The 15,957-nt window shown below is 48.1% G+C and overlaps 1 protein-coding gene across 5 annotated transcripts in view; it reads right to left on the bottom strand.

Moving 5' to 3' along the window:
* Positions 1-15,957, bottom strand: part of Tbc1d22a (TBC1 domain family, member 22a) — a 284,988-nt gene that overhangs the window by 105,923 nt on the left and 163,108 nt on the right. For all 5 annotated transcript variants that reach the window (XR_005487292.2, XM_039080323.2, XM_039080326.2 and 2 more), the window contains one exon: positions 239-366. Coding sequence is in view for 4 of the 5 variants with exons in the window: in XM_039080323.2 (XP_038936251.1) it covers positions 239-366 (128 nt within the window). In the remaining variant the exon portion in view is untranslated. The remainder of the gene's footprint in view (positions 1-238; positions 367-15,957) is intronic.

The raw sequence follows: 15,957 nt of genomic DNA, 5'->3' as shown, positions 1-15,957 counted from the left end.
TGCTTAACATGTAAATTGCCAGTGAGAATGGGAGGGGACTGTCACCACCAGCTGGAGTGCAATCAGGTGACAAGGAGAATCTTAGAAGGTCCTTGTCCTTGTTCTACATATAGCCAGATGACAGGAACGCCAGAGCTAGAGTATTCTGTTAAGGCTTTGTTGCAATGAAGAGGATATTCGGCAAGAAATGCAGCATAGGAGGAGGCAGGGCGGGGCTGGGGCCATGGCCGGTGCTCACCTGATAGGTGTCCCACAGGCGGATGGTGCAGCGCAGGGGCAGCTCCCGCATCAGCAGGTTGTTCATCCAGCGAAAGGCAAACTGCAGGTACCTCACCTCGTGCCCGTCCAGATGCCGGTGGACTCGCTCTATACAACACAAGCACAGGCTGTCAGGGGAGCCTGGGTCAAAGGACTAATTCCATCAAGGAAGGGCCCCAGAGCCCACTCTTCAAGAGAACAATTAAGGGCTGGAGAGATGGCTCTGTGATTGGGGCACTTAGTGCTCTTGCAGAGGACCTGGGTTCAATGGCTAGCACCCAGATGACAGACAGTTCACCACCATTTGTAACTCCAATAAAGGGGCTAAAGGAGAGACAAGGAACTGAGCCATCAAGCTTCTAGAGATCCCATCCTAACCCAGGCACCATCCCTCCTGTACACAGACCCAGAAACCTGCTTCTGTCCAGACCAGGCAGCCTCTAGATGCATGACTAAGGACTAAAAACAACTGGGCTTCACAGAGAGCCAGGCTACTAAACATTGTCCCCAAAGTATGGACCCTGACTTATTTAGGGTTACTATTACTGAGATGGAACACCACAAATAAAAGCAGCTAGGGGAGGGAAGGGTTTACCTCACTCAGTTTCATACAACAGTTCATTATCAAAGGCAGTGAGGGCAGGAACTTGAGCAGGGCAGGAGCCTAGAGGCAGGAGCTGATGCAGAGATCACGGAGGAGTGATGCTTGCTGGCTTGTTCATCATGACTTATGTTTTCCTAAAGAACCTAGGACCACCAGCCCAGGACAGCACCACCCACAATGGGCTAGGCCTTCCCCCAACAAACACCAATTAAGAAAATGCCCTACAGCCAGATCTTGTAGAGGTATTTTTCTCAACTGAGGTTCCCTCCTTTCCAGATAATTCTAGCTTGTACTAAGTTGATATAAAATTAGTCCGCACAGACCCCTACCAGCTAACTTTTAGCTACATCTCAAAAATAAGGCTTTCCCAACGACTGAAGGGAGAAGCCTGCCCCGTGCTTGCTGTGCATCTTACAGATGACTCGCTTCCGTGTAAGAATGTACACACTGAACTGCGCTGCTTGGTGGGGACATGTCAGGCCCGCAGGAGGGAGCGATGGGCTGGTCCTAGAAAAGCAAGGCCTCAGCAGGCAGGCAGTCCCTGCACTCTCTGCCCACTGCTGTCCTCTTCTGGGGCAGGAAGCTCCCGGCACTGAGCCAGTTTGGCAGTGCTTTGTCCCCTCAGGGTCCATGTGCTGGAGGCTGGGTCCTTGCTATGCAATGGAAAGAGGTAATGAAAGCTTTAAGGGGTTGAGGATTTAGCTCAGTGGTAGCGTGCCTGCCTAGCAAGAGCAAGGCCCTGGGTTCAGTCCTCAGCTCCGGAAAAAAAAAAGAAAAGAAAAAGAAAAAGAAAAAGGTTTTACAGGAGGTCCTTATGTTAAGGAAGGCTTGCCCTCAGGAGGGACTCAAATGCAGCTCTCACAGAACCCTGGTTGGTTCTCAACAAGGGGCCTGTCACAGAAGAGGAGCCTGGCCATTTTCTGACCTCCTCTTTGGCTCCTGTTCCACAGCGTGAGCTGTTCCTCTCACAACTTTAGCGCCACCATGATGACACATGTCCTCCTCAGAGATGAACTGACGCCAGTGTCCTATGCGTGAACCTCTGGAACCAAGAGCTAACTTAGCCTCTTCTTATCAGTAAGCAGTTGTAGGTATTTCGCTATAGTATCAGCAAACAGGCTGGGTCTAGAGAGAAAGCTTAGAGACTAGGCCCTTATTAATGATGAGAAATAGAAAGCAATTCAAGATCAGTTAAAACACAGTGCATAGCTACAGAACAGAGCTGATGAAAGCAGCCATGTTCCCTCCGGTCGTCACAGAGGCTGGGGTAATGTACTAAGAAAGAAAAGGGCCCTAAGACTTTGAGGAAAGGGACCCAGGAAGTGATATCCCTAAGACCCTCAGGAAAGAACACTGGGTGGAGTGATGGTCCTGAAACTCCCAGGGAAAAATGTTCCTGATCTAAGAAGCAGAGGGACACAGAGGTCTCTGTGTGTTTGCCATATGCTGCTTCTGCAGGAAAAGACTAAGGGCCAGGTCTCCAGGCCCAGCAGGAGGAGGCCTGACCCCATCATGCTGCTGGGCGATGGAGCTGCCTGCATACTAGCTCTTCCAGCTGGTTCCATTACTGCAGACTCTAGAGTCTGTTTATTAATCAAGTCTGGTACAGACCTGCGCAAACAGGATTAATCAACTTCCTAATTCTATATAGGTACATTTTTTCTTAAACAAGACAAAAATTCTTTCCAGCCTGAAATTAGCTGTAGCTACAAAACTGAACTGACAGAAAGACCCAAGGGCTCAAGTGGCTCTTCATCCCAGCAACCTTTGCAGCTCCCAAGGGCACATCTGCTGGGACAGCAGCAGCCTCGGCTGTGGCCCAGCGCACTGAAGCAGGGCGCTGCAGTTGATGTGAAATTCAAATCTGATGAACACTTGCAAACCAGCAGTTTAGAAAATGACTGAATTTACTGAACAAGGTTCTTTCTACACGGGAGCATGAAGAATGAGTTTTCATGAATATGCAGGTGGCTGTTACGGGACCCATAGTCCAAGGGTGGTGGCAGCACTGGGGAGGAAACCCTGGCATCTGGAAATGGTAGGCAATGAGGGCAGTCTGCAGGCAGTGTAGCTGAGGCCAGAGCAGAGGTCCCAGGCAGGCGCCCTGGTTCCACTGCTCACTCCCAGCCACAGGGATCCACTACTATCAGCCTACAGCCGGCCTCGCTTCTACCATCAGCTGCCATGGGGACGTCAGTGAAGGGCTGTGATGGTCTGCATATGCTTGGCCAAGGAGTGGCACTATTAGAGGAAGTGTGTCACTGTGGGGTGGGCTTGGAGACCCTCCTCCTAGCTGCCTGAGGATGTCAGTCTGTTCCTGGCTTCCTTCAGGTGAAGATGTGGAACTCAGCTCCTCCTGCACCATGCCTGCCTGGACTCTGCCATGCTCCTGCCTTGATGATAATGGACTGAACCTGTGAACCTGTAAGCCAGCCCCAATTAAATGTTGTCCTTTATAAAACTTGCATTGATCATGGTGTCTGTTCACAGCAATAAAACCCTAACTAAGACAAGGGGTCAGCAGCCATGCCATCATCCTTTCCTGAGATGGACATACTAAGTGACTGCCAGGTCTTCATGGTTAGACTCAACTTCTCCAAGGGAATAGTTTCCTTGGAGACACAGAGATGGTCTCCTTGGAGACTTTCTGTGTCAAGGAAACAGCTGACCCTGGAAATCTCCACAGAAGATAAGAGAGGGTAAAGAGGAGAAAATGAGTCACCACAGGGACTTGTATCCAGGAGCCACAGCCTCCTATGCTGGCCACATTCTGCCTCGATACCAGCAGCCCACCCACCATGGGGAAGGTAGGAATCTTAGGACCTGGAAAACAAATAGTTCTGACATGCACCCCGCAGGCAGGCAGCACTTTTCTAAGACAAACTAGCCAGAAACTACTCTGAAAAATTAAACACATTTCTGGACGATCTATCATCAGAGTAACCTAGCAGAAAAGCAACCCTTCCTGCCCTATAAAAAGCAGGCACAGGAACCAGAAAGCTGCAACCCCCAGGGATGGCTGACTTGGTAAGGACAAGTTCTACCAGGGGTGCATGATAGGCCCAGGTGTGGGCATCTGCCTTTGCAGAGCACCAATCCTGCAGAATGACCACAACACTGACAGCAATAGTTACTGCTTATGTGCCTATGTAAGGGCACTGGTCTACCCTGCAGAGGAAGGCTTGCAGAGAATCATTCCCCAGAGAGAATACACCCTCTACACCAGGGCTGTCTGCGAAACCAAGCCACTGGATGGCAAGCTGCTCCTCTCCTCCAAGAACCAAGCAGGACAGGATTAGAGCCTCTCGGCTATCTATGTGACCAAGCTTCTGAGCACCTGGCCTTCTCTTCTGCTCAATGTGGAACCTTGAACTCCTAGGAGTTTGCAAAAGGGCAAAGGCTACACTCATTAGGTGGTGAACCACAACATGAGATCATCAGGACTCCTGTGAGTATCAGTGTCCAGGGTTCTAATGTGTGGGCTAAGCACTGACAGATGGAATGCTCAGCTTATAAGCTGCCTGGACAGTATCCTTGACCACAGGGAAGCCGCCATTCTTCACTGACCGCATGCTACTTGGGAAACGGGTAATGAATGAGAAAGTGGACCAGCCACCAGCTCTCCAGCCAGCTTCTAATGTGCATAATGAGTCTCTGACAGGGCCGCCTCCTATTCTAAACATAGTGTAAGATAGACCGCTAAATACTAGGCATAACTTCCGACTTCTATACATCAGAACTGCAAACATGTGTGCTGAAATGACTCTTCTCTCTTGTTTTATAAGTGACTGTGAGCTCATGCTCTCTCACTGATAAAAGAATCTGGTCAGCAATAATTCCAAAACCAGAATTTCTATTTCACTGGCAATCCAGAGTCAAGCATAATGAATGAGTGAGCAGACATAATTACTATCATCTTTCAAGCCAAAATGTCCTGTGTGGCAGGGCAAGGTGCACTGCTGTAAAGTCATCAGAAGGGACAGCAGCCACAGCCTGCAGACCGCTCACCTCGGTGCTTTCAATGGTGGGTCCATAAGCTGAAATCCTGCAGAAAGCATCTAGTCTTCTGGACTGCAAGTGCAGGTAAATTATGTAAACACACAGCACCCTGGAGCTCCCGCTACAGGTTAGCAGTATTGACACGGGACCAGGCAACAAAGATTTATTTGTGGAAAGAGCAGACACAATGGCCCACATTTAGATATCCAACAAAGAAATCTTTCAATCCCTGTGCTTAGCTGAGGGCAGACTGAACACCGCCTGCATTTGCTGGGCCTGGCTGGAAGGAGCTTTGATTAAAGGGAAAGATTCTGATCAGCTCGTCAGTTAGGAGGATAAAAAAAGCACAGAAACAAGAGCAACCAACGCAGTCGAGGCAGGGCCTCTGCACGACAAAGCTGCTTCTCTGCCACAAGAAGAGTCGGGTCCTAAATGGGTGCTGCACCCAACACACCAGCCAGCTGGAGGACCTGGGCACATACCCTGCATCACAGTGACAGGAGGAGAGGCCAAACCAAGGACAGGAGAAGAAATCTTGGTGGCCAATTTCAGAAAATGACCAATCACTGGAGGTGACAATAGCAGCAAACACCCTCCCTGAGAAAACAGCCAGGCTTCCTCTCAGCAAGGCCAGCGAACCAAGTGTGCCCAGTAGAGTGTGCTCAGAAAAATGACAAAAAGGCTGGAAGTGGGAGAAGATTCAAACAGATGGCTTACAGCAAGCAAGGGCTATGGAGTCACACAGGTCAGGGCTGTGCAGGCAGGACCATAGAGATCAGGGCTGTGGGGATCGGGGATTTGAGGACCAGGGTTCTGAGGACTAGGCCTGAGAAAAGCAGGCTGCTCCAATCAACAAACAGGAGTAGACCTTCCGAGCTCAGGGCTCCAGTCAAGGAGGGTGGCTCTTGCTCCTTCTTGGCCTAAGGGGATAGAAGAGCGAAGCAAGGCCCCCGGGGATGGAAGGCTGGGTTGGAAGAGCCTCTGGGCCAGCCCTGAAGCTCAGGTCAGGCTCAGTTCTGCTCCTGGAGATTATCTGGTTTAGGAAAATCTGAATGCCCAGGAACACAAGTGACCTGTACTGCCACCTAATGAGCTGCAACACTTCCGACAAACACGTCACTACACTCTAGGAATGGCCAGATAACTTCCTCAGGAAAAAGAAAAAAACATTTTCCTCAGAAATCGTAATGGAAATCAATAGGAAATGAGATTTATTTAGAAAATCTTAACATCATTTCAGAAATGTGCAGATCAGGCAAGGGAGAAATCCCAACATTCCCACTGCTGCTCCTGAGCCCAGGCCTCAGACCAAAGAGGCTGGAAGGGTTTCCTGCCCCTCACACTCATCCCAGGAGCCCAGGAGGCAGATGAGAGCCTGGTAAATTATAGCCTCACACAGAGGCTGCCCTACTGTGTGATGAGCAGCTCACCAGTCCCTGTGCCAGGTCCTGACAGGCCTTGAAAACCTAGCCTGTCTCTGTCATACTAATCAAGTTCCTGGCAGGTTCAGACGGTTCTGGGGGATGGGGACTGGTCACCTAAACCAGGAGCCTTGCTAGACCCTGGGAAGGAGAGGGAAGCTAGACTGTGAGTACCACTACATATCCAAACTGTATGCCATGGGAGTTCTCCGGAGCTGGCTTTGTGGAGATTCTTAGGAGGTCAGCACTACGATTCAGTGGAGAAGTGTTGGTCCTGATGCCACAGGGGCAGGCACAGAGCTCCCTACAATAGACTCTACCCTATGCATCTCTTCATTGGGTTGATCCTCCTGGCCCGTGCCCCCACAATAAAACTGGGGTACTTCCTAGATCTAATGAGCCACTCCAAAAAGCTAGCTAGCTTTAAGGGTTGAGGACATTGTTGAATTCTGAACCAGTCAGTAAGAAATGGACATTGCCTAGGTACCAGAATATGGCTGGCATGTGGGAGGAGAGTGGCCATGGTGACCTCATCCTATCACTTGTAAACTGACTCTAATTCTAGATGGATAGCATCAGAAGTATGGTGGCCACCAGGCTAGGCATTCAGAGGGTAAATACACTCCATCAAATGCCCCAATGGGCATATCCCCAGCAGACCTTAGGGTAGAAGCCAAATGCATTCCTTCAAAACAATTCCTCCAAGGGTTATTTTAACAAGGTCGTCAAGGCACAGGACTGCTGTCTTCTTAAGGTGCTCAACACAATGAGTCGGTGAGGCAGTCAGACCCGGAAAGCACAATGTTTCAAGGCAGGCAAACGTAACATGGCCATTTCTGCCCCAGGAAGGAGGCGCAACATACTCAGGCCTAGGCCTTGCAGGAAGGAAACAATACCTCTCATTCTTGGGACCCCAGTGACCATGAGCCCAGAATATAATCAAGCCTCCTGGCAGGCTGCATAGCATCAGCATGGATCTGACACCCCAGCACACAGTCTTCTCAGCTCAGAGGCATTAAGGTCTCTGTTTTGACAGTAACATAATCTAAAATACAGGTTCTTCTAAAGCTACACGGAGCTAAGCAACTAGGCATTAGATCACTCTTGCTTCACAGATGTGCTCATAAGCATCTCGATAAGCCCCTCCAGGTCAGGGCTATCATCACACCAGAAACAACCAAACAGGTTTGGGTGGAAAAGGTGGCGCTGAGTTTCCTGAATGCCCAGCACTCAGTAGGTCTAACTGCACTCTCCATGACAGATCAGCAACGCCTGCAGAAGAGAAGCAGATCAGATGACAGGGTAGCTAGAAGGAAGCTCCAGACGACTTAGTTCCTGACTCCTTTCCATTCAATGTGTCGTTTGTGTGTGTGTGTGTGTGTGTGTGTGTGTGTGTGTGTGTGTGTGCGTGTGTGTGTACACACGTGCATGTGTGTGTGGAGGTGGCTTCCTCAATCCCTCTCTACCTTATTTTTTGACAGTGTATCTCATAATTCAACTGAGCTAGCCGGCCAGCGAGCCCCTGACATCTTTCTGTCTCCACTTCCCTGTATCTGGCATTGAAGTTATGCACTGCCACACCTAGCCTTGATACACGGCTTTATATAGGAGGGTGGGAGTCTGAACTCAGGTTTTCATGCTAATGTGACAGGCACTCTGCCAGCTGAACAATCTGCCTAGGCCTCATCTCATACAACCCTCAAGAGATGATACTCTAAAGATCCGAAACTGACTGTAGCATCTGGAAGGCAGCTCTTCTCACTTTGGATGGAAGCGTCTGAAGAACACGTTTTAATTTTGATATCTATCCAAATCTCCTTATGCTTCCTGGTGTGGATGGCTTTCTTTTCTAAGAATCGACTCCAATACCTAACATCACGCACAAAGCCTCTGTTCCTGTAAGCTATAGACCCTGAGGTTTAAAGGGCCTCCTCCATTCAAGTTCACTTTTTAAGGTGGAAAGGGCATGATGCAAGTTCCTTAACATAGTGTGTGTATTCTGCCAATGAATTTCCTTCCCGCCTCTGTGGAAGTCAATTGTCATTACATGCAGCTCCCTCCAAATGCTTTTCTATCCCAGTGCTCTTTGGCTCAGTGTCACTAATGCATGACCTTGATCACCCACCACTCTTGAATTCAGACAAACGTGGACCTAGCGTGTTGTTCATCTTGCTGGGTATGCCCAGGTATGCCAGAGTCTCTGGATCTGCCTGAGAACAACAAGATCAGTGTGCCCCTTTCTACAGAATGCAGGCTGGGATCTTAACCAGGATTGAGCTGAATATGCAGTCAGTAAGGGAAAATGTTATTTAATACCCTGACTTTCCAAGTCTACGGGCAAGACTGGGGCATTCTGGATTTTCTCAGTTGTAGTTTTGTAGCCATATTCTGTTTTCCTGATAAATTTCACATTTCTATGCTATAGTAACCAGTGGTGTTTATTCACACTCATCTGCTACTGTCTATGTGTGTACATGTGTGTAAACAGGCACTCAAGCTGGAATGCGCCATCCACATCCACCTGGTTAATTTTGAGACAAGGTCTCTTGCTGGCCTGGAACTAACTCACAAGTAAGCAGGCTGGTTGGCTAGTAAGCTGCAGGTATCCCCCGTCCCTCCCTCCAACACTGGGATTACAAGCACACACTGCCATGCCTATCCTTTTCCTGTGCGTTCTGAGTATCAAACTCAGATGCACCATCTGAGCGATCTGCCCAGCCTACTCAATTGCTGATTTCTTCATGCTATTACACAGAAACATTATTTCTGTGTGCTGGCCTGGTGTCCTGAAGTTTTACGAAACTCTCCTCCGGGTTCTAGTCAGTTCTTTTGTTGCTTCCACTAGCTCTCAAAAGATGGAGGGGTTTCCTTTCTCCTTGTGCAGCCTGGGGGCATCCATGCACCGTGTGTGCTTCCATTTGCCGGTTTTGCCTCTGTGCACTGGCTGGACTACCTGTATGCGTGCTGAATAGCAGTAGGGAGAATGAACAGACCTAGAGAAGCATTCAGACTCACACTGCCTGTATGAGTTCGGCTGCAGGCTTTTGCAGAAACCCTCTGGCAGAGTTAGGAAGTTCCCCTCCACTCCCGGATTACTGCTGGCTTTCATTAAGAACGAACACTGGGCTTTGTCAAATGCTTCTCCTGCACACACTGAGATAATTTTATGGGTCTGTCCTTTTTTGATATTTTAACATAATGGACTATATCAGAGGCTTTTCCAACAGTTAAATCAGCCATGCATTGGAGGATACAGCACATATCACAATGATATATTATTCTTTTAATGCCGTGTTTGATTTGATTTGCTAAAAGTTTTGTTCAGTTATGTTCACAGAGGATACTGGTCTGTAGTTCTTCCTTTAGAAGCACTGTTTAAAGTTTGAGAATAAGAGAAACACCAACCTTATGGAATAAACTGGGAAACACATGCCCCTGTTTATTTTATTTTCCCTGTAGCCCACGTAGAATCCATTATTCTTTGCTGAATGCTTTTCAGTGGAGGCCTAGAGTCTTCTTTGAAGGAAGATTTAAATTAAGCTCTGGCTCATTTGCTTTCAAGATCTGGGGAAGTTCAGAACATCCCCCCTTTCTTCTAGGACTAGCTGGATGTGTCATTCTGTTTGTAGAAAACTATACATGTCTTATAACATGGTCAAATGTGTGGGCGACAGTCCCCATTTCCTTCATGCTTAGGGAACCTGCACAGCCTCATATTGGCAGTTTGTTTGTTTGTCTGTCTGTTTGTTTGTTTTCCCTGAACACTTAACTATAAGCATCTATTTATTAACTTTTTCTAAACAAGCTTTTGGATCCACTCCATGTGATGGTTTGTATATGCTTAGCCCAGGGGGTGGCACTATTTGGAGGTGTTGTTGAAATAGGTGTTGCCTTGTTGGAGTAGGTGTGTCACTGTGGGCTTGGGCTTTAAGACCTTTGTCCTAGCTGTCTGGAATCCCATATTCTGCTAGCAGCCTTCAGATGAAGATGTAGAACTCTCAGCTCCTCCTGTATGATGCCTGCCTGGATACTGCCATGTTCCCGCCTTGAAGACTGAACCTCTGAACCTATAAGCCAGCCCCAACTAAATGCTGTCCTTTTAAGAGTTGCCTTGGTCATGAGGTCTCTTCACAGCAGTAAAACTCTAAGATATTCTGCCTAACTACCCACCCCAGCTCCTTAAATCGGGAGTTGAGATCCCTGATTTGATAACTCAGGTCTCCTTCAGGAATGGTTGTCTAGTACTATGTGTTTCCCTCTACCCACTACATTGTCTGTGTTTGATGAATTCTGTGCTGCTGTATTTCTGCATTTTTCTGTTCACTCACATCAAAATACCTAATGCCCCTTGTGATTTAGCCTATGGGCTACTCTCGCTGGGTTACTTAAAGGGATATAGATTGATTTAGAACTCATTGGGCATCTCCCAGGTAGCCTACAGATTCTACACTAGCTCCGTTGTTCTCAGAGGCATATTGCATATTTATTAAATCCTCTCGGCCTCCCTGAGACGTCCACTGTGCAGATGTGTGTGGTAAGATATACACCCTGAGAACTCTCTGTAGGTCAGGCAGGTGCAGCTTACTGACAGCGCTGTCTGGGTGCTGTGTGCCCTCACTGGTTCTCTGTCTACTGTCCTGCTACTTAAGGAGAAGTGATCAAACCCTGCAGCTATGCCACAAAGACATCCACCTCTTAAAAGTTTGGGATTCGGGGTTGGGGATTTAGCTCAGTGGTAGAGCGCTTGCCTAGCAACCGCAAGGCCCTGGGTTCGGTCCCCAGCTCCGAAAAAAAAGAAAAGAAAAAAAAAAAAAGTTTGGGATTCAGTGCTGAGTATTCTGAAACTGTCAGTTCACGCATTAATACCTGGTAGTGGGAGCAGGTGACTGACTTTTGCTCTTATAAAATGACCACTTTGTAAAATGTTTAATGTACTGACTATGAAGGTTTCTATAGCATATATGTAAATACGTATATAATTATACTGCATAAAAGCTTATATTCTTCACTCTGAACTCTAACTTTGAACAGTAGCTTTCACTTTGTTTAGAGTGTTGTGAGATCATGTTATTTTTAAATCACGTGTCTTTGTATTTAAGATGAACTTCTTTCATCAATCGCATAGGTCAATCCTACTTTTTAGTCCAGTCTGACAGATCTGCCTGATGATTGGCATGCAAGGCCATTGACATGTGCTTCTCTGCATGCTGAGCTGGAGCACAGAGCATGGCCCCTGGTGCTCCATTTGTCCCATCATTCTCTGCTCACCTTTCACAGTCTTCCTGTCTTCCTATAGTAAGTACGTCAGCCGTAGGATTCCACTTTGCCTCCAGTACAGCTCTTGAGCCACGCTCAGCTTTCTTGTGGCCATACAGTTCACAGCCTAGTTGCCTGTCAGTTCACCTTTGTGTGTTTTGCACAGCCTCTCATACAGTATGAGGTCCTGTGACACCAGTCTGTCCCTCCCCGGCCAGCATGGGGCTGTGTTTTCCTGATTCTCCTCCGTCTCTCTCCACATAGCAGTTGTCATTGTCACTGTTTCAGTTTTAACTTTCTAGTTCTTCCTGCTCTCTTTGGGATTCTTTTACTTTTTGGTCTAAAAGTGTTCCCTCTGCCTCTGTTTCTGGGATGCTTTTTTCTGCCTAGCAACGTTGGGGTTTTCCTTCCAGGGGGCAGAGCATGTGGCTCTACTGCATTCGGTCTGAGATGCTCCTAAGCCATCTGCCTGGGCTGTGACCTTGTCCAGTTTGCTTTAGAGTTTTCTTTACCAGTGGGGCTGAGCACTCTGACTATGAGGTGACTCAGTCTGACTTGCTTGCCTCTAATGCTCACTTTGTGCTTGCCTCCGAAGTTCTCAGAACTTATTAGCTTCATCCATGTTTTCTAGAAGGCCAGTACATTTCTCCTAGGGTGTTCTCCCTGTTCCCCTAGAATAGATACCAATCACAGGTACACAGTCTGTACCTTCCTTGAGACCACATGTCACCCCATCGTCTTCTTCCTAGTTCTTTCACACAGGGGCGGAACACAGCCCCTGCTGCTGTGATCAGGAGCTTCTCCAGAGTCAAACCTCCCGTAACCCACACAGTGTGGTTTCCATGTGTTTCACTGAAGTCTTCCATAAACTCAGTGGGGACCACTCTGTCTCTCCTTGACTTGATCTCTATTTCTCCAGTTAGAAAGTCAAAATCACAGTCTCAGTGTCCCTGTCTAACCAGTCCAGCCCCTGAGTAGGGTAGGGTTCAGCTTTCACTGACATCTGGCTCACTGCAGTTCCCTGCACCACAGCCTGCACTGCCAACACCAATGCCACCACAGCCGAAGCCCCAACCTACCCACCCACCCCACCCCCGTGCCCTTGGGAGGTGGTGCTGGGTCTCTGGGCTTGTTTGGTACTGACCAGGTGACCTCTTGTTTTTAAGTTTTCACCCACAGCACTTTGATTCTTTCTTCGTGGCTTTGGGTAGAGGGGTGCCTGGGTCTGTCCCCTCGGTGCTAAGGAAAACTGAAGTGGAAACTTAAGGGTTCTTTGGAGTCAGTTGTGTTGGATGGCACTTTGCTGGGGCAAACACATCAAAGAGTGTTTTCCTGAAGTGGACACAGGTGAAAAACTAAGGCAGACTCATGAAGGAACATTTAGCTGAAGCAGACAGGAGAAAGGATGATCTGCTAAAGCAAGCACGTGAAAGGACTCGTGCAGAAGGATTCTCTGCAAAACAACATGCATGTCTGCCTTACATTGTGTAGATGAGCTCTATTTGTCAGGAATCCATGCATGTGCTGAGGCAAGATAAGTGCTAAGGCAAGACACATAGAGGACATGATGTTTGGAGGGTGTAAATAGGACTCCACAGAGTGGCAGACAAAGCTTGGCTTGCTGGTGCAGGTAGCTGTGCAATGCTTGTGAGTCTTTGCTGATCTGTGCTTCCCTGAGAGGGGCACAGCTAAGAACTTCCCCTGGCGTTCCTCCTGGTTCCTCCTGGCCCCTCCTGGTCCTCCTGGTTCCTCCTGCTGACTCTCACCGAGGATGAGACCTCACTGTCTCTGCTAGGTCATGCCACTACTATTGCTAACCTGACGCTACCAAACTGATCTGCTGGTGTATCCGTGACATGTTTGTAAGTGGACTGAGCAGCCACTAACCTGTGAACTAAACTGTTGATTTCCAGACAACACAGATGGGATTTGCTCTAAAGAACCTTTCTAAACAGGCCCACTTCCCTGTATGCTTTCTTTTACATTACCTCTAGTGGGTAGTGGGTTGCAAGGAAGGTTAAAGCATTTAAGAACCATCATTAAAAATAAGGTTTATAAAAACTAAAGTAACAGAAAACGGTTCTGAGCTCTGCTCAGTGATCACAAGTGTGATGCTCATTCTTAGCTCGGACTTTCAGGGACGGACTCCATCTCCACACCGAGGCTTTTGGCCTTTCCTCTGTGTCTATCCTGGCCTTTCCTCTCAGCTTCAGCCCTTCCTCAGACTCTACTGCCTGCACAGAGATCACTGGGGTCTTCGTGGGTTCCTCCTTGTTGTGCCCAGAGAGACAATTGCCACAGACTGATGACAGGGAAGCTTTGTGGTCCAATTTTGAAGTAGGGCTTCACAAAGCTGCAAATAGAGGTGGGTTTTCATCCAGAGGCTGGCCTGAAGAGACCCTGTTTGGTGAAATCCACTTGCTTACAGCTGTATAACTAAAGACCCAAGCTGTGCTGACTATTGGCTGAGGTCACCTGCAGGTCCTGACCTGACCACATGGGCTTCTCCAACCAGCTGCTCGCCTCAGGAGCGAAGAGCATACCCAATACCATTCTGCAAGGCAGAATCCTCAGATGACGTGATGAGAAAGTGCTGAGTGCTCCCACCAGCACTGCCATCAAGACCTAGGTATCACCAGGACTACAGAACAGCTGATACACAAGAGACAGGAATACTACCACACAGGACATAGCTCTACTAACACACCACCCTAGGGTCTGCCCATCACGTTCTCTTCGTGCCTGCTCCCCTCTGCAGCATGGCACAAAGGAGGGAGCTTGACTCACCAGAGTCCAGCTCATAGAACACCCAAGACTGTGAATGAAAGAGAATCAGGGCTACTCTGCCAGACTGGCAACTCCGAACAACAGGCTAAGGCCTAACTAAACTGAGGAAGACACAAAAATTCCCAGCCAAAAGAGCATAAAAGCCTAGACACATGACAGATCAGCTCCTCAGAGTCAACCCTAACATGGCCAAAGTGAGGCTGAAGCAACCATGTTCTCAGGACACATACCACCTCTGCTGAACCAGCCTGATGCTGGGAGCACAGCCACCACAAAACATTCTAAGCTGCAACCTAGACCCAAGACCTCCCTGTGCCAGCTTTCAGACTCAGCACATCACAGCCCCGCCCACTCCTGACTTCCCTGCATCCCACAGAGCCAAATACCTGGAGGATGGAGGATGGAGAATGGACAGGAGCATCTATCTGTAACTACTATGCTGGCCTTGGTAGTCATGGTACCTCACTGTAAGACTGGGCACTTTTCCAGATTCAGGACCAAAAAAACACAACATAGGAAAAGATTTCCATGTTAGCAAGAGGGTCAATTGTGCAGACAGACCAGCAACTGCAGGGTGGATGACTCGAGACAGAGAGGAAGGACCAAGGCTTATGAAGAGGGTAGACAGGTGGGTGGGAAGGAGCATCTTCAATGCACTACGTGATAAATACCCACATGGAAGCCCCTAGCAGTACCTGAAGTTCATCATTCACTTTCTACAGTGAAACTGGGAGCCCTGAGGGTTAGGCCCTTCTGTGAAGACCCAGAATGGCAGACCCAGATCCAGTCACATGAAACTCAGGGTCACCAGAGATGATGGGACACATATGCCATCCTCAAACTGCCAGCATCCAGGAGCATAACCTCACATCATAGTCATTCTTGAGCAGTCTCGGTGTTTGTCACCACCCCCAAAGCCACCAACTAGCTGAGACATCATCAGAAAGCTAATCACCCTGCAGCTGTTGGTCAGCAAGCCAAAGACCCTCCAAACACTGAACTCCTAAGGCCTTGTTTTATAAGAATAAAAGTATATTTGAGAGTTTGCTATAAATGTCAGTCCAAGGGCAGCATCCGTCATGGTCATTATCACAGCCAAAGGCCTCAGAGGCACAGTACATAATTCTAAGAGGAAAGAAAGATCTAGGGCTGAAAAACTCCACTCTGAGAATGGGGGACAGATGGCTCATGGGCTGGGAGGGAACAGGACCTTCAAAATATTCATTTGTCTGTGGTACATCTACACAATGGAATATTACTCAGCTATCAAAAACAATGACTTTATGAAATTCGTAGGCAAATGGTTGGAACTGGAAAATATCATCCTGAGTGAGGTAACCCAATCACAGAGAAACACACATGGTATACACTCATTGAAAAGTGGCTATTAGCCCAAATGCTTGAATTACCCTAGATGCCTAGAACAAATGAAACTCAAGACGGATGATCAAAATGTGAATGCTTCACTCCTTCTTTAAAAGGGGAACAAGAATACCCTTGGCAGGGAATAGAGAGGCAAAGATTAAAACAGAGACAGAAGGAACACCCATTCAGAGCCTGCCCCACATGTGGCCCATACATATACAGCCACCCAATTAGACAAGATGGATGAAGCAAAGAAGTGCAGGCCGA

This window comes from Rattus norvegicus, chromosome 7 (genome assembly GCF_036323735.1).
Source record: "Rattus norvegicus strain BN/NHsdMcwi chromosome 7, GRCr8, whole genome shotgun sequence".
NCBI lineage: Eukaryota > Metazoa > Chordata > Mammalia > Rodentia > Muridae > Rattus > Rattus norvegicus.
Note: the sequence above shows the minus strand (reverse complement) of the source record. Positions and strands in the feature narration are given on the sequence as shown.